The sequence below is a fragment of the Pongo abelii genome, chromosome 18 (assembly GCF_028885655.2).
Source record: "Pongo abelii isolate AG06213 chromosome 18, NHGRI_mPonAbe1-v2.0_pri, whole genome shotgun sequence".
NCBI lineage: Eukaryota > Metazoa > Chordata > Mammalia > Primates > Hominidae > Pongo > Pongo abelii.
In genome coordinates, this window is record NC_072003.2 from 73435602 (window position 1) to 73454213 (window position 18612).

General features: G+C 51.7%; 1 protein-coding gene and 1 long non-coding RNA gene across 7 annotated transcripts in view; one reads left to right on the top strand and one right to left on the bottom strand.

The window, feature by feature from the left end:
• Window positions 1-18612, top strand: part of ST3GAL2 (ST3 beta-galactoside alpha-2,3-sialyltransferase 2) — a 61393-nt gene that overhangs the window by 29183 nt on the left and 13598 nt on the right. For 3 of the 6 annotated variants that reach the window (XM_054534111.2, XM_024233881.3, XM_024233880.3), the window contains exons 2-3: window positions 11334-12676; window positions 15666-15859. In XM_054534111.2, coding sequence (XP_054390086.1) covers window positions 12338-12676; window positions 15666-15859 — 533 coding nt within the window. In that variant the 5' untranslated portion in view covers window positions 11334-12337. Of the gene's footprint in view, window positions 1-6385; window positions 6537-8620; window positions 8724-11333; window positions 12677-15665; window positions 15860-18612 lie in introns of all 6 variants that reach the window. The other 3 variants (XM_063717773.1, XM_054534110.2, XM_063717772.1) reach the window with 2 other exon arrangements.
• On the bottom strand, window positions 15005-16972 carry LOC129050843 (uncharacterized). Its single transcript, XR_008514673.1, has 3 exons — window positions 16847-16972; window positions 16023-16277; window positions 15005-15131 (listed from the first exon to the last, which is right to left on the bottom strand). It is a non-coding gene; the product is annotated as an uncharacterized LOC129050843 (long non-coding RNA).

Below are 18612 nucleotides of genomic sequence, written 5' to 3' on the forward strand. Positions count from 1 at the left end.
TGGTGAAAAAGGGACAGGCTTGCTGTGGTTGGCTCTGGTTGGCTTTGGCCAGTCTTGCATCATCTGCCAGGACTGGGTCCTTAGCTGCCCAAACAAATCAGGATTCTGTTGGCAAGCAAAAAAGAGAGTGGCCACTGGTAGGCAGCCAACAGTGTCTGCTACAGACGGCAAAACACAGAGACAAAAAAAAAAAAAAACAGGATCTAAATGGGCTTTTAATTTTTTTTTTTTAAGGGAAAACTAGAATTGTTGACCACATTACCAAGGAAGAGTAAGAATAGAGAATTTTATTGTTAAGCCACACCAAATTTCTGCCTTGTTAAGAGAATGGCATTACTGAAAAACTGAAGACTTCATCAAGAAAATGTACATATGCTAACAATATAAGATTAATCACTAAAAAAAAAGTAATATAATTTCCAAACCAGGAAGGGGAAAAAAAGTGGTGAGGGTTGGCCGGGCGCAGTGGCTCACACCTGTAATCCCAGCACTTTAGGAGGCCGAGGCAGGCGGATCACGAGGTCAGGAGATCAAGATCATCCTGGCTAACATGGTGAAGCCCCGTCTCTACTAAAAATACAAAAAAAAATTAGCCGGGCATGGTGGTGGGCACCTGTGGTCCCAGCTACTCGGGAGGCTGAGGCAGGAGAATGGCGTAAACCCGGGAGGCGGAGCTTGCAGTGAGCCGAGATCAAGCTACTGCACTCCAGCCTGGGTGACAGGGTGAGACTCCGTCTCAAAAAAAAAAAAAAAAAAAAGTGGTGAGGGTGGAGATAATATGTCAACCCAAGTCAGGAAAAGAAAAAAAACTAAAGAAAAAATAGTAGACAAAACACTGAATAAGATAGTAACATAAGTCCAAGTGAAATGGATTAAACTCATCTATTTGAAAACAACATATCAGGTGAAATAAAAAGCAAAGAAGTCTGAGGGCTGAGCAAGGTGGCTCATACCTGTAATCTCAGCTCTTTGGGAGGCCAAGTTGGGAGGATCATTTGAGAACAGGAGTTGGAGATCAGCCTGGGCACCATAGCAAGACATCATCTCTACAACAACAAAAAAACAAACCAACAAAAGTAGTGCACACCTGTAGTCCCAGCTACTTCAGAGGCTGAGGCAGGAGTCTGAGAGTTCAAGTCCAGCCTGGGGAACATAGCAAGACCCTGTCTTTATGGAAAAAAAAAAAAAAAAATTTAGCCAGGTCTGGTGGCGTATGCCTATGATCCTAGCTACTCGGGGGCCTGAGGTAGGATCATTTGAGCCCAGGAGGTCGAGTCTACAGTCAGCTGTGATTGCGCCGCCGGCATTCCAGTCTGGGCAGCAGAGTGAGATCCTGTCTCAAAAAAGGGGAAAAAGCCCGGGCGCAGTGGCTCATGCCTGTAATCCCAGCACTTTGGGAGGCTGAGGTGGGTGGATCACGAAGTCAGGAGTTCGAGACCAGCCTGGCCAACACGGTTAAACCCAATCTTGACTAAAAAAACAAAATTAGCCAGGCGTGGTGGCGCATGCCTGTAATCCCAGCTACTCAGGAGGCCAAGGCAGGAGAATTGCTTGAACCTAGGAAGTGGAGGTTGCAGTGAGCCAAGATCATGCCATTGCACTCCAGTCTGGGCAATAAGCGAAACTCCGTCTCAAAAAAAAAAAAAAAAAAGCTGCCAGAGGCGAGAAGCTGTCTAGAATGTGGAGAGACCTGGTCTTCCCCACACAGGTGGTTTGAACTTTTTTCATAAAATAGAGATAAGGTCTCACTCATCCAGCCTCAGTCTCCCAAAGTGCTGGGATTATAGGTGTGAGCCACCACAACCGGCCGAGAACCGTTTTTCTAGACGTTACTTCATGCCTTAGTGTAGATAGGTACAGCAAGATACTGGATTTCCCCCTGCCCACCCCGACTCAAACACAGTGGGGCTCCCTCCTGAGGTAGCGGGTGGTGGATCTGAAGGGACCCTTCATCCCAACTCCCCTGCCGCACCCCCTCCCCGTGCCTCAGGGCCCAGCTTCCTCCTCTTAGAGGCCATTTATTTTTTTCTTTTTTTTTTTTGTTTCTTTGAGCTATCTCCTACGGGAAGAGGCTGTTAGGGTGCGGCCTGGATCCTCATCCAGAGAAGACTGACAGTTTATTTCTCTAGGACTTCATTGAAAGCCAAAGTTACGCTCTTGATTTGAAGAAGTGTGTTAGCTCTTGCCTTCTGGGTTTCTGGCTACAAACTCTGGGCGGCATCAGAGGTACCAGAGCTGAGATTTCAGCTGGATATAAAGTCAAAGCTGGATGTCCTGCAGGAAAGGAGGGGCTGCCCCGAGTGGAAAGGGCCTGAGTCCCTAGGGTAGCACTGAGGGATCTGTGCCAGAGGCTGATAACAGAGTGTTGGAATGCGGGTGACTTCAGTTAACCAAGCAGGGTGGTGAAGCGGCCCATTCTCAAGACAGGTCAAGGACAGGCCTCGCTGCTTTTGAGTTGTCGGGGAGGGAGGGGCTTTCGGTAACTGGCCACCTGCTTCCCCCACCTTCCCGCCCCGCCCCAGCTCCTTCTGCCTGGTTTGTGTGCTGCCCCCCACCCAGGAGGCAGGGAGTCTTCTGGGTTGCTAGGCTGGCAGGGATCTGGGGCACAGCGAATGTTTTGATGGTTGTACCCCAGTTAGTGGAAGAGTGCTTTGGGAAGGCAGTGGGGGCCGTGGAAGGAGCTCTGGGCTTGAAGTCATCAGACCTGTCGTGGCGTTAAAGCATCTTCACTTCCGCCTGGCTGACCTTGTTCAGCTGGTCCTGGGACTCCTGTGCATACTAAGTAAGAGGCTATCCCCCCAAAATGCTCAGAGGTTCATAAAGCATCGGGCCACTGGAGCAGTAGGCTGTGGCTTCATGCCTTTAGAATGAGCTTTGGGACACATCCTCAGGCTGTGTGTAAGTGGGTGGAGAGGGGCTTTATCTTTCGTCTTTCTCCTCTCCCTCCCAGAGGCAAGCAGCACCCATCCCCTCAGCCTCAGTGCCTTATTTTGACGTTTCTTTTCTCTGCATGCCAAGAAGGTTGTATTCAGCTGTGCTGGTCTGAGGTGGTGCTATCCTGTGCTTCATTAGGTTAAGTCGTTGATGGCTGTCTCCTGGGATCTGACCGAGAATTGGCTCTAAAGCTGCTACAGCCTCCAAAACAGTCCCTGCTGTTCTCCTTTTGGGGCACTCTTTGCTTTGCTCCTCAATCAGGTGCTTTTGTTTTTTTCCTTCCATTTACCTGCAAGCTGGTGAGGGTCTCCTTTGAGGTTCCTTGTACTGGGAGGTGGAAGTAGCCCTTTGGCTGCATCTCCTGAGGATGGAAGGCGGGGTCTTCAAGGCCCTTGCTGCCCCTGACGTCTGGATTCTGGCTGCCAGTTACTCTGGACAGCCTCAGCAGCTTGGACATGGACCAGCCATTCAGGGGACATTTATTGATAAATGGTCTCCCCAAATTTGCCAAATTTGTGACCACAAACTTCTTAGAAGACTGTAGTATTGGCACAGTGGCTCACGCCTGTAATTCCAGCACCTGGGGAGGCCGAGGCAGGCGGATCACTTGAGGTCAGGAGTTCAAGACCAGCCTAGCCAACATGGCGAAACCCCATCTCTGCTGAAAATACAAAAATTAGCTGGGCGTGGTGGCACGGGCCTATAGTCCCAGCTGCTTGGGAGGCTGGGGCAGGAGAATTGCTTGAACCCAGGAGGCAGAGGTTGCAGTGAGCCAAGATTGTGCCACTGCACTCCAGCCTGGGCACCCGAGTGAGACTCCATTAAAAAAAAAAAAAAGGCCATAGTGTTGTCTTGCCACCTCCTACATTTCCCTAGTTAGTCCCTTTCTCTTTTAGAAGACTATTTCACATCTGGTCTCTCTAAATCTCCAACCCCAACAATAAAGGGACCCTCCTCACTGTCTGTGCCGCTTGCTCGGCTTTGCCACCTGTCCCACAGGTAGCCCCTCCAGGACAACACTCGATGCCATCATCTCTTGCTGCTCCCAGCCGTTGTTCCTCTGTTCGCCTCTTTTTCCTGGATCATAAATTTCTCCTTCTCTAATAATTCATTCCCATCAGTGTACACACATTCTGGACCATCTCTCAGCTGAATCCCATTCTACGTTCCACTCTCTTACATCCCATTCCTTTTTTTTTTTGTTTTTTTTTTGAGACAGAGTCTTACTCTGTCACCCAGGCTGGAGTGCGGTGGCACGATCTTGGCTCACCGCAACCTCCACCTCCCACGTTCAAGCGAGTCTCCTGCCTTAGCCTCCGAAGTAGTGGGATTACAGGCGCATGCCACCACACCCAGCTAATTTTTGTATTTTTAGTAGAGATGGGGTTTTGCCATGTTGGCCAAGCTGGTCTCAAATTCCTGACCTCAGGTGATCCGCTGCCCTCAGCATCCCAAAGTGCTGGGATCACAGGTGTGAGCCACCGTGGCTGGCCCCCCACTCCAGCCCAGGCTGGAGTGCAGTGGCACAATCTCAGCTCATTACAACCTCCACCTCCCGGGTTCAAGCAATTCTCCTGCCTCAGCCTCCCTAGTAGCTGGGACTACAGGTGCCTGCCACCACCCCCCGGCTAACTTTTGTTATTTTTAGTAGAGATGGGGTTTCATCATGTTGGCCCCGCCACCACCCCTAGCTAAGTTTTGTTATTTTTAGTAGAGACGGGTTTCACCATGTTGGCCAGGCCGATCTTGAACTCCTGACCCCAGGTGATCTGCCCACCTCGGCCTGCCAGAGTGCTGGGATTACAGGTGTGAGCCCACACCCAGCACCATTCCCTCTTTTTGTTGTAACACCTTTATTGAGCTATAATTCACACACTATGCAGTTCATCTCTTTGAAAAATACAAGTCAGTGGCTTTTTTTTTTTTTTTTTTTTGAGACGGAGTCTCGCTCTGTTGCCCAGGCTGGAGTGCAGTGGCATGATCTCGCCTCACTGCAAGCTCTGCCTCCTGGGTTCACGCCATTCTCCTGCCTCAGCCTGCTGAGTAGCTGGGACCACAGGCGCCTGCCACCATGCCTGGCTAATTTTTTTGTGTTTTTAATAGAGACAGGGTTTCACAATGTTAGCCAGGTTGGTCTTGATCTCCTGACCTCATGATCTGCCTACCTCGGCCTCCCAAAGTGCTGGAATTACAGGCATGAGCCACCGCGCCTGGCTGTTAGTGGCTTTTAACCTATTCACCACAAACAATTTTAGAACATCACCCCAGAAGGAAACTCCAACCCACTGGCAGTCATTCCCCATTCTCCTCTATCCTCCAGCCCCTGGCAACTGGTAATCTACTGTCTGTCTCTATGGATTTGCCTATTCTGTACATTTTACATAAATCATCCAGCATGGGGCCTTTTGTGCCTTACTACTTTTTTTTTTTTTTTAAGACGGAATCTCATTCTGTCACCCAGGCTGGACTGCAGTGGCGCAATCTCAGCTCACTGCAAGCTCTGCCTCCCGGGTTCATGCCATTCTCCTGCCTCAGCCTTCCGAGTAGGTGGGACTACAGGCTCCCGCCACCATGCCCGGCTAATTTTTTGTGTTTTTAGTAGAGACGGGGTTTCAACATGTTAACCAGGATGGTCTCGATCTCCTGACCTCGTGATCTGTCTGCCTCAGCCTCTCAAAGTGCTGGGATTACAGGCGGGAGCCACCGCACGAGACTGTGCCTGGCTCCTTTCACTTAGCACAGGGTTTTCAGGTTCATCCATGCTGTAGCAGTACCAGAACTTGATTCCTTTTTATATCTGAATAATACTCCCTTGTACGGATATACCACATTTTGTTTATTTATGTATTGGTTGATGGAACTTTGAGTTGTTTCCATGTTGGCACTCTTATGAATAATGCTGCTATAAATCATTTGTGTACAAGGTTTTTTTTTTTTTTTGAGATGGAGTCTCGCTCTGTCGCCAGGCTGGAGTGCAGTGGTGCGATCTCAGCTCACTGCAACCTCTGCCTCCCAAGTTCAAGTGATTCTCCTGCCTCAGCCTCCTGAGTAGCTGGGACTACAGGCGCATGCCAACCATGCCCAGCTAATTTTTGTATTTTTAACAGAGATGGGGTTTCACTAAGTTGGCCAGATGGTCTTGATCTCTTGACCTTGTGATCCACCCATCTTGGCCTCCCAAAGTGCTGGGATTACAGGCGTGAGCCGCCATGCCCGGCCATGTGTACAAATTTTTATGTGAACCTAAGTTTTCATTTCTCTTGAGTATATACCTAGAAGTGGAATTGCTGAGTCATATATTATGGTGACTGTAAATTTAATCTTTTGAGGAACTGCCAGACTGTTTCCCAAAGCAACTGCACTATTTCACATTCCCAATAGCAAAGTCTGAGGGTTCCAATGTCTCTACGTCCTCACTAACACTGGTTATTATCTGTCTTGTTGATTACAGCCACCCTGATGGGCAGGAAGTGGTATCTGATTGTGGTTTTGATTTGCATTTCCCTGATGATTAATGACGTTGAGCATCTTTTCCTGTGCTTGAGCCTCGCAATACCCCTGAATCAGTCATTGTGAAGGTCACCACTGCCCTCCATCCAGTGGTCAGTTCTCAGTCCTCACCTTACTTTTTCAAACACTTGACACTGTTAATTCCTCCTTCATTCTTGAAACTTTCTTCTCTTGGCTTCCCAGATGCAGGGCTGTTTTTCCCCCTGCCTCATTGGCTGTTTCTTTCCTGGCTTCTCTTTTAGACAGCAGAGGACCCCAGGCTCTGTCCTGAGCCACCTACTCTTGTCTGTGGCAGACCTTCCCTAGATCATTTCTTCTGGTCCTGTAGTTTTAAGAATGAACTGTACTCTGATGACTCTCAAATATATCCCTCTAACTCTGACCTCCCCCATGAGCTTCAAACAGGTGTGTCCAACTGCCTGTTTCCAACTGCGTGTGGATGTCTAAAAAACTTTCTTTTTTTTTTCGAGTTGAGGTATCACTCTGTCACCCATCCTGGAGTGCCATGGCATGATCATGGCTCACTGCAACCTTGAACTCCTGGGCTCAAGTGATCCTTACGCCTAAGCCTCCTGAGTAGGTAGGACTACAGGCACATGCCACCATGCCCAGCTAATGTTTTTACTTTTTTGTTTGTTTGTTTGCTTGAGACGGAGTCTCACTCTGTCACCAGGCTGGAGTGCAGTGGTGCGATCTCAGCTCACACAACCTCTGACTCCCTGGTTCAAGCAATTCTCCTGCCTCAGCCTCCCGAGTAGCTGGGATTACAGGCACCCACCACCACACCCAGCTAATTTTTTGTATTTTTAGTAGAGACGGGGTTTTGCCATGTTGGCCAGGAAGGTCTCAATCTCCCGATCTCATGATCCGCGTCCGCCTTGGCCTCCCAAAGTGTTGGGATTACAGGCATGAGCCTTCGTGCCCAACGTTTTTACTTTTTTGTGGAGATGGGGTCTTGCTGTATTGCCCAGGCTGGTCTCAAACTCCTGACCTCAAGTGGTCCTCCCACCTTGGCCTCCCAAAATGTTGGGATTACAGACATGAGCCACCACACCCGACCTAAAGGACATCTTAAATTTAACCAGAACTTTTGTTTTTTTCTCAGCCAAACCCATTAATTTTCTGTCTTTTCTGTATAGTGAATGGCACCCCCATCCACCAGGTTGCTCAGGCCACAGCCTCCATGTCTCCCTGATTCCTGTCTTCCTCTTCCCACCCTGCCCCCTCTTCCCTTCCCCATGGGCCCACTCCTTGTACCCTCCAACTACCCTACTAGTTAAGCCCTTCAGAGTACATCCAGCCATTTCTCACCACCTCCACCACCTGGGATATTGCAACAGTTCCTTTCTGGTCTCCCTGCTAGTCTTACGCAACAGCCAGAGTAGTCCTTTAATAAAACATGTTTTAACCTAAAAGCATTTTAGATTTTACTACGAAATGCATCATAGACTCAAAGTAGTATATATCGTATTTGTGCTCTTTAAAGAATAAACATAAGAAATACTCCATGGCTGGGCGCGGTGGCTTATGCCTGTAATCCCAGCACTTTGGGAGGCTGAGGCGGGTGGATCACCTGAGGTCAGGAGTTGAAGACCAGCCTGGCCAACATAGTGAAACCCCATCTCTACTAAAAATACAAAAAATTAGCTGGGTGTGGTGGCACATGCCTGTAATCCCAGCTACCTGGGAGGCTGAGACAGGAGAATCGTTTGAACCCAGGAGGCAGAGGCTGCAGTGAGCCAAGATCACGCCACTGCACTCCAGCCTGGTGACAGAGCAAGACTCCATCTCAAAAGAAAAAAAAATACTTCTGTACCCACCACCTGGATTACGAGGTACCCAGTACTCCTGAAGCCTCTTCAGCCCTCCTTATTTCATCTACCTCTTCCCCCTCCAGAGGAATTCCCTGAATTTTGTGTTGTTTCCTTGATTTTCTCTATTATTATCTTTATAGATAGGCATAGAAAATGTCTTGCTTAGCTTTGTGTATTTTTTAGCTTTTCATGGATTCATGCTGTGATCATTTATCCATGACTACTCTTTTTGCTTGATATAATATTTTTTGGCCATATTCATCCCTGTTAATGTCTGAAACCGGAGTTCATTCATTTTACTATATGGTACAAAATGCACCACAATTTATCCATTCTTTTTTTTTTTTTTTTTTTTGAGACAGAGTTTCACTCTTGTTGCCCAGACTAGAGTGCATTGGCACGATCTCCCCGTCCTGGGTTCAAGCGATTCTCCTGCCTCAGCCTCCCGAGTAGGTGGGATTACAGGTATGTAATCCCATGCCGGCTAATTTTGTATTTTTAGTAGAGATGGGGTTTCTTCACGTTGGTCAGGCTGGTCTCGAACTCCCAACTCAGGTGATCCACCCGCCTCGGCCTCCCAAAGTGCTGGGATTACAGGCGTAAGCCACCATGCCTGGCCTTTTTTTTTTTTTTTTTTGAGGCGGAGTTTTGCTCTTATCGCCCAGGCTGGAGTACAATGGCGTGATCCTGGCGCACTGCAACCTCCGCCTCCTGGGTTCAAGTGATTCTCCTGCCTCAGCCTCCCGCGTAGCTGGAATTATAGGTGGCCACCACAACGCCTGGCTGATTTTTTGTATTTTTAGTAGAGATGGGGTTTCACCATGTTGGCCAGGCTTGTCTTGAACTCCTGACCTCAGGTGATCCACCCACCTCAGGCTCCCAAAGTGGTGGGATTACAGGCATGAGCCATTGGGCCTGCCTCCTCTGAGCTCTTTATATTGAGGTGCGCATGGGCTTATCATGAATGATCTGAGTAGCTGTGAAGGGGAGCAAGCCCATGACATGGTGGGCAGCTGAGCGGCACAGGTGGAAATGAACCATGAGAGGGTCATTGCCAGGTCATTTTTGGGATTTTTAGTGCGTGTTTGGGAACCTCTGATTTTTTTTTTTTTTTAGCTCCTCCCCGTGGCTCCATTTGCCCTCACCACAACAAGCTGAGCATCCTATGTTCGCAGTAACACTTGGACCTGGGGTTCCCAAAGCAAGGGCCTTTGCCAGATGCTGTACCTCTCTGCTCTTTCCAGACATGTCAAAACCAGTGATTTTCCCCTCCCCAACAGGCAGTGCAGTTCCTTCAGGTGCCCCCTGCGTTGATCTAGAATCCCAAGGAGTTAATGACTTCCCTGATTGAGTTGCTTCCTTTGGAAGCCTCCTGTGCCGGCTCTGCCCAGCCCCCGCCTTCAGTGGCCACTGCGGGGCTGCCCAGCCAGAAACCAGGTCTCCCCAGGCAGGACCTCTCGCTCCTATCAGCTGCAAAGTCACTGTCTTCCAGAGCCACCTGCCTCATGAATGGCTCTCCTCAGGTCACAGGAAGCTGGGAGCGGGACCCTGAAAGAACTTGAGTTCTGTCCTTAGATGTTGAGCATGCAGCAGGCAAAGGGAGAATGAGAGGAGACAAGGACCTGGCTTGCCGTCTACAGACTGTTCAGCCAAGGCCATGCCTAGAGTGAGATCTGCTAAATGGGCACAGCAGAACATTGGAAGAAGCACTTTTGACCCAGTGCTGCTGGGGTCTCCGTGGATTAGAGCCAGGAGCCCTGATGAGGCCTGTGGGCGGGGCTTCACTTTTGACCCTGAGAAGCCAACTTCACATCTCCTTTCCTCTCACCCTTGGGCCCTGGGTAGTTCAGGGAGGCCACAGCCTTCTTTCTGTGCCCTGGCCTATCCCAAAGTCACCTCCACTCACAACGTCGTGACCTTAGGTAAGTCCCTCCACTTTTGTGAACATCATTTCCCACCCAGAATAATGTCCTTACTGCAATACGCTCGTTCAATTCCCTGCTGGCTTTGTGGCCACAAATGGAGGGGCAGCTAGGTTTCTTGAACACAGAGCCTGAGAGGCCTTGTCTTCAGCTGCTGGAAGCAGCCAGGAGTCCCCAAAAGTGGGCTGGAGACTTCAACAAGGACGGGGAACAGGGCTGCACTGAGAGGCCCAGGGGCTAGGACAGCAGCGCCGCTAGGCGGATTTGGAGGGGAGCTGGGGAGAGGCGAGGCAGCCAGCTTTGTAAGATTCCCACGGCACAGAGCCAGTGCTCAGGGGTTCCCTTCTCAGCGTTCCTCTCACCTGCTGTGGCTCCCTCGCACCTGGCATGGATCCGAGCTCCTTTCCTTATGGCTGAGACCCAAACTGCCTACAAGTGGCCTCTTCTCCCTGTTCTTGCCTGCAAGGGCAGCATGGGGCCTCAGGCTGTCAGTGCTACCAGGGACCCTGGCATTCACTTTGTCCATAATGTACAGATGGATCAGCGCTGTCCGGGGGCAGGACCAAGCCCAGCAACCACACCTCCTGACACAGCCAGGTTCTCCCCCAACAGCGGAGTGACAGGACTGTTCATGGTTCACTGAGTGGACCCAGCAGTGCCTCATCGATAATCCACAGTCGAGAGAAGAGGGGCGGTCAGAGACCGGCCAGCCCTCCCTTCTGACTGGGAGAGGCCTCTGCAGGCACTGAGAGGCTCCAGAGAGCGCTGTGGGGAGGGGGGCAGTCAGTGTCCATAGTCTCCTGGAATCTCCTCTGGGCTTTTTTCTCTGACTTTTCACCTGAAATTAACTGTATATAGCTGGGTAGGAACTTTCTAAATCTGAAAGCATGTGGCTTAGGGAAAATCACTTGACTCCTTGTTTACCTTCTGGCTAAGAAGTGAAGACTCTGGGCTAATCTAGTCTTCCAGGCCCTGGAGTCCCACAGAGTGATGCTATCTGTGCAGCTAGAGGGCAGAGCCCTTGGTCATGTCCACCCTCTGGTTAAGTGGGCATCTCCTCTCCTACTAGCTTTGGGGCTTGGGGTGGGGCTGGGACAAAGCCTGGTGCCCGTGTGATTCATCCGCACATTATTTCTCCTCTCTGCCATTCTAGGGTCGTGCTGCGGCAGCCTGGCACCCGACATGTGAAGGGGAACCTGCCAGGGGATTACTGTGAGCTAACAGCAGGATAGGCTGGCCCCGGGAGAGTGGGGATGAGCAGAACCCGGGCCAGGAGTATTAGGAAGGAGACCTGGACCCTGGTGGGGAGCTCAGCACACGCTCGCCTGACCCAGATGGTATTGGACACAGTGCCCCGCTGAACAGCAGCTGTTCCCAGCGCCAGAGGACCCCACAGCCACAGTAGGAGCTTTGCGACCCCTACGCAACTGCAGCTGGGGCTGGGGCTACGAGGAGAAGGGACCAGCACCTCAGATGGGAAGCAGTAGGGCAGGACCTACCGCGGAAAGGATCTCGATCTCTGCAGCGGAGTTTTCCCACACTCACAGAGCTTCCTGTTTTTGTCCTCTCAGGGTTGGGGTCTGGCTCCCCTCCTTTGGCAGAGGTTTTGGGCCAGGAGGTGGGACAACGCTTGCATGGAACCCAAGTCCCCTGAAGCCCATGTGTTCTCTGTTGTGATTGGAGTTCTAGGGCTTCCCCGCTGCCGGGGACGAGGGGCCGCCTCATTGTCTGCTCATGAACCACAAGGACCCCGACTGCTCCAGACTGGATTATTTCAAGCTGCCAAAGAGGGGGACCCCTAGAGCTGGCAGCCAGCAATCCCAAGGGACTAGAGGGCTGCAATGGACTGACCTCCCCCTCACCAGGGTGGCAGGAGAGGCAGAGCCTCTGTGGCCTAGCTAGTGACGGAGAGACCCGATGAAGCCCTAAGCAGGGGCCCCGCCTGACTCAGGGACAGGACAGCCACTCCTGCCAACGTGTGTTCTCCCCACATTGAGGGAGGGCGTGGCAAGGGACCGCTGCCACTGTCCCCTGCTGCAGCACGTGCCCCTATGCCCTTTGCATGTGGTGCCAGAATAGGCAGGCTGCACCGTGGCTGGCCCCTCAGCGGGCTGGGAAAAGAGTGGCCACGGTGACCGCCACCCGCCTGCCAGCACCATGAAGTGCTCCCTGCGGGTGTGGTTCCTCTCCGTGGCCTTCCTGCTGGTGTTCATCATGTCCCTGCTCTTCACCTACTCACACCACAGCATGGCCACGCTCCCCTACCTGGACTCGGGGGCCCTGGATGGGACACACCGGGTGAAGCTGGTGCCCGGCTATGCCGGCCTGCAGCGCCTCAGCAAGGAGGGGCTCTCGGGCAAGAGCTGCGCCTGTCGCCGCTGCATGGGCGACGCTGGTGCCTCCGACTGGTTTGACAGCCACTTTGACGGCAACATTTCCCCCGTCTGGACCCGAGAGAACATGGATCTTCCACCGGATGTCCAGAGGTGGTGGATGGTAAGAGCTGCTGCTCCCTTCCAGGGATCTGTCCCCAGGTTTTAGAGCCACTCAGAGCCTCCTCTTGGATTTCTGGCCCCCAGAGCCTTGACAAAGTGTAATGCCTGTTTGACCAAGCCATTTATAGGATCACAGATTACTGAAGGGCAGAGCGAGCATTGACCTGATGGAGGGGGCTAGTATTTTCTAGTGCCTGTAGGACCCGAGCATAGGCCAGAAATGCCTCCTGGAACCAGGCAGGCAGCAGGGACACAGGGAGCAGGTGGGAGTGAGTAGTACAGCCATGGGGGGCCTGCCCCAGAGGAAGGAGGCAGCCACCCCTCGGCCCCAGCAGTTGTTGCTGCACAAGGCTGGATCTGGGCTTTTTTTTTTTTTTTTTTTAAGAAAACCTAGAAATCCAGATTTTAAAACTAAATATCCTAATTTATGAACATTGGCTCAAAATAATTGTTTTTTATTTGTTTGTTTTTTGAGATGGAGTCTCATTCTATCACCCAGGCTAGAGTGCAGTGGCACAGTGACGGCTCACTGTAACTTCTGCCTCCCAAGTTCAGGTGATTCTCCTGCCTCAGCCTCCCGAGTAGCTGGAATTACAGGCATGCGCCACCACCCTCAGCTAATTTTTTTGTATTTTTAGTAGAGACGGGGTTTCACCATGTTGGCCAGGCTGATCTCACACTCCTGACCTCAGATGATCTGCCCGCCTCAGCCTCCCAAAGTGCTGGGATTACAGGCGTGAGCCACCATGCCCAGCCAAGATAATTGTAAATACCATGAGAACAGAGCCCCTTTCTTGGTTCTTTACAACTACTAGAAGACTTTTTACTGGGCTGGGATAAGAAAGCCTTGTAGGGAAGGCCGGTCGTGGTGGCTCATGCCTGTAATCCCAGCACTTTGAGAGCACAAGGCGGGCAGATCATGAGGTCAGGAGTTCGAGACCAGCCTGACCAACGTGGTGAAACCCCGTCTCTACTAAAAATAAAAAAAATTAGCTAGGCATGGTGGCGCGTGCCTGTAATCCCAGCTACTCAGGAGGCTGAGGCGGGAGAATCGCTTGAACCTGGGAGGCGGAGGTTGCAGTGAGCCGAGATTGCACCATTGCACTCCAGCTGGGCAACGAAGTGAGACTCCATCTCAAAAAAAAAGAAAAGAAAGCTGTGCAGGGAATACTTAATCTATTTTATGAAATAATGTGTTGTCTGATTCTAGAGTTAAAAAAAAGCAATGTAAAGAACCCTCAGGGGCTAAGGGAGGTGAAGGGGTGGGTCTGGGGGGTCCTCCCTGTCTTTCCAGTCATCACTTTTCTGCTACTTTTAATTCCATCTACCTCGCTCCAAGGCTCTGGAGTGTCACTCCCCAGGCTCTGCAGGCCATCTGGTTGCCACACATGTCATGGGTGGAGCCATGTCAGCACTGAGCCCCTGCAGGCTCCCAAGCTGTGAGGGATGAGCTCATGTGATCAGGCTTATCAGAATGATGTCACAGAACCTGACTTCCAGCCCAGACTGTCAAGAGTGCCCGAGGACCAGGGTCTGCAGAGCTGGGGCCACTGGGAGCCCCGTGGGCTCTTACTGTGACAGCTTTTTTTTGATACAGGTTCTCACTGTCTTTGCAATAGCACAGTCTTGACTCACTGTATCCTTGACCCCCAAGGCTCAAGAGATCCTCCCACCTCAGCTTCAGAGTAGCTGGGACTACAGGCACGTACCACCACACCTGGCTAATTTTTATATAGGAATTCTCATCTCAGAGCCAAGCTCTCTCTACAGATTAATCTCCCATCCCCTGAGCAGGCCCTGCTCACCCACAAACCCATCAAGTTATGGCTCCATCCACAGAATGTTTTATTTTTATGTGGGTTTTTTTTTTTTTTTTTGAGTAAAAATAATTCTAGCACTTTGAGTAAAAGTAATTTACTTTTGAGTAAAAGTAATCCCACCACCTTGGGAGGCCAAGGCAGGTGGATCACCTGAGGTCGGAAGTTCGAGACCAGCCTGACCAACATGAAGAAACCCCGTATCTACTAAAAATACAAAATTAGTCGGGTGTGGTGACACATGCCTGTAATTGCAGCTACTCGGGAGGCAGAGGCAGGAGAATCGCTTGAACCCGGGAGGCGGAGGTTGCGGTAAGCCAAGATCGCGCCATTGCACTCCAGCCTGGGCGACGAGTGAAACTGTCTCAAAAAAAAAAAAAAAAAAAAAAATCAGTATTTCATTTTTCTTATTTCATATGAAATCCTTATTTTCAGTGTCTCTTGAAAAATGGGAAACTTTGACCCTTCTGGGCTCATGATCCCACGTGGCAGCAATTGACTGAAGTTGCCCCTCTTTGCCGGGGCTCAGACCTTACCTGCCATGTCACTCCTGTGTGGCACTTGCTGGGCCCGTAAGCGTCTGGTTGGTGCTGCCTCATTTCATGGTCTTTGACCATCAGTTGGTTGGTACAGGTCTCGCTGGTAGGAGGGGACACCAGTTTTATTCCAGCCATTCTGGTTCTGAAAGAATTTATCAGCCTCTCTGCCCTTCCCTGGGGCTCAGGGAGTGGCTGGACTGTCAACCTGGACGCAGCTTCTGCAACCCCAGTCCTCAGCCTGAGTGCCGGGGGCACCCCCTGTAGGCTGACCAGGAAGGAGCCCCTGAAGGAGACTGCTCTGCTCCGTGGCCCAGGCCTGCAGGTTCCCAGAGAATGTGTGAAAGGCACCTTGATCCCTGAGCCCCTTCTAGTGCATCAGAGCTACCCGTGACTAGCAGGGCACCCAATCTCTGGACATGGCGACTCGCTCACAACCGGGGACTTTGCTGTCGTTGAGAGAGGGAGAGACCCTCACTGCCCAGAGGAAAGAACCCCTGTTCCCTGGCAGAGCCCTGGATAAAGAGGCCTGTGCCCAGACACAGGATAGTGAGGGCAGAGTAGGGGAGGCTGGGGCCCCTCCTTCTTCACACACCTCTCCCCTTCCTCGTTTCCCATCTTCCCCTCCCTTCCACAGATGCTGCAGCCCCAGTTCAAGTCACACAACACCAATGAGGTGCTGGAGAAGCTGTTCCAGATAGTGCCTGGCAAGAACCCCTACCGCTTCCGGGACCCCCACCAGTGCCGGCGCTGTGCCGTGGTGGGGAACTCGGGCAACCTGCGGGGCTCTGGCTATGGGCAGGACGTGGACGGGCACAACTTCATCATGAGGTGAGCCCTTGCGGAGCCCAGGGGTGGGCCCAGGACGGGCCTCCAGGAGGGGGACTGCCCTCCTCTGCCTTGTCTGGCAGGGTGCATGCTGCCAGCTACCGGTGTGCTGTGGGGCCCTGCCTCCCAGAGTCTTTCATAGCAGGCTTGGAGCTCTCTCCTTTACCTGTTTGGGGTGGATGGGGAGACAGAATCCCAAATCTAAGCTTTGCTTGAGGCCTGCACTCTGTTTCCAAGGCTCTGAATTCCTCTGGAAAGAGCTGACATTAGATTCGTGGCTGACATTTGGTGAAAAATCCCATCAGAGGCAGGGCATGGTGGCTCACACCTGTAATTCCAGCGCTTTGAGAGGCTGAGGTGGGGAGGATCGCTTGAGCCCAGGAGTTAAGACCAGCCTAGGTAACATGGCGAAACCCTGTGTCTACAAAAAATTTTTAAAGATTAGCTGGGCATTGTGGCGTGTCTGTATTTCCAGCTACTGGAGTGGCTGAGGCAGGAGGATTGCTTGAACCCAGGAGTTAGAGGCTACAGTGAGCTATGATTGCACCAGTTCACTCCAGCCTGGGCAATAGACTGAGACCCTGTCTCAAAAACAAAAATTCCCATCAGAAGCTGGCCCTGTCCTCCTCATCCCCTCAGCAGCTGGGCAAGGAGTGAGGGCCCCAAGCCCAGCTAGCATCCTGCTTCATAGCAGCAGGTGATTCTCTCTGGCAGACGCACGGAAGGCAGATGTTGTGGGTGCTGAAAGGAGCTGTTTGGTATTTGCTCTAGGGCTCATTCATTCCCAAGACCTCTATGCCCAGCCATGAGGAAGGGAGAAGAGTTGGGAAGGCATTCAGTCTTGACCGAGACTCTGCAATGAAGGCCTGGGCATGAACAGGGAATAGGGGGCAGGCTCACGATCTGAACGTGGGCTGCTTGCTCTGCTCCAGAGCCTGTGTTTTCTGACATCCCCTCTTGACTTGGCTGGGGACAAGAAATGCCTTCTACCCGACTCCTTGGTAGAGGAAGAGCCTGAAGAACAGAGCTCCTGCCAATGCCCAGTTTTCACGCATCTCTTAGGATGAGCATTGCAGTTAAGACCAGGTTTTCCAGGAGGCAGAAGGAAGGGCTTTGTCTTAGAAACTGTTGCTGTCTCCATAGCAACATGAAGGCAGCAATATGTCTCGGAGGCATTCAGCATTCCATGTAAGACCTTCCTCATGTTGGGAAATGGTGCAAGTGGGAGGGTGAGCAGGTTGGACTGGACCCTGTCCAGGACCCCGGAGCCACCCGAGGGTATCCATATCCTCCAACTGCTCATACCCCAATGGGAGGGAGATGGGATGGGAGCTGGTCTTAGAGGGGCCTCTCCCCTCCCCAGACACCATGGCCAGGTTGGGAATTGAGGCATCTGTCACTTCCATGCAGCTCTGGGCGCTCAGGAAGCCCAGGACAATGCTCTTAGTTGCCCGAAGCACCTGCATCAAGTTTGAGCTTTCACTGGTCAGGCACCTCAGTGATGGTCAGGAAGCTCCTGGGTGGAAGCCCTGCAGGCCCAAAATGACTGGCTCTAAGTCGTCTGGCCGGTACTGTCAGGTGGGGCTGCAGAAAGAAATTTATAAGGCTGGGTGCGGTGGCTCATGCCTGTAATCCCAGCACTTTGGGAGGCTGAGGCAGGCAGATTACCTGAGGTCAGGAGTTCGAGACCAGCCTGGCCAACATGGTGAAACCCCGTCTCTACTAAAAATACAAAAATTAGCCGGGCGTGGTGGTGGGTAACTGTAATCCCAGCTACTCGGGAGGCTGAGGCAGGAGAATCGCTTGAACCCAGGAGGCGGAGGTTGCAGTGAGCCAAGATCATGCCATTGCACTTCAGCCTGGGCAAAAAGAGAGAAACTCTGTCTCAAAAAAAAAAAAAAAAATTTACAGATGCTTCCTCACAGGGGCCAGGTAAGGAAGGGAGGTGGTATAGAGTGGACCCCAGAATCACTTTCTGGAAGGGGTGACCTGGGTAGTAATTGGCCGTCTGCTGGTCTAAGGAACTGGATGGCAGTGGATAAGCTGGGCTTGCTGGTGTGAGCCTGTAGCCCTAGCTACTTGGGAGGCTAAGGCAGGAGGATCATTTGAGCCCAAGAGTTTGAGGCTGTGGTGAGCTATGATGGCACCACTGCACTCTAGCCTGGGCAACAGAGCAAGACTCTATCTCAAAAACAAAAACAACAGATGGCACTGGGGGTGACTCCAACTGTAGACATATCCAGGTTTGGAACCAGTGGCCCTGGAAGCAAGACCCACTGGAGGGCTGAGCTGAGTTACAGCGAGATGATGGTCTGATCCACCTGTGCCCCACCCACCTCGCTGCCACTTGCTCCTCCTATTTGCCCTCTGAGCCCTGTGGACCACTTCAAGTCCACTTGAGCTGGTCTTGCCTCAGTTGGCCAGCAGATCCATCCACAACTCCAAGAACAGTGCCCGCTAGACAGTAGGCACGCCGCAGATACATGCAGGAGTGAAGGGGACTAGGCAGCCAACACCAGGTCCTAACCAGGGGGCACACACTCCACTTGGGCCCCTGTCCCTGAATACTTCTTTAGCTGCTGGAGGCAGCCAAGGACAGATAGATTTCTAGAATGCTGTGTTCCCGAGTCCCAGAGATGCAGCTCATCCTCCTCGTCCTGCTCTGGCCCCTTTCCAGGGCGTGGCTTCTCCAAGATGAATCAGAGCCTTGAAACAAAACCTTGTCCCTGTTAGAGTGCCATGTTCCTTCCCTTTCC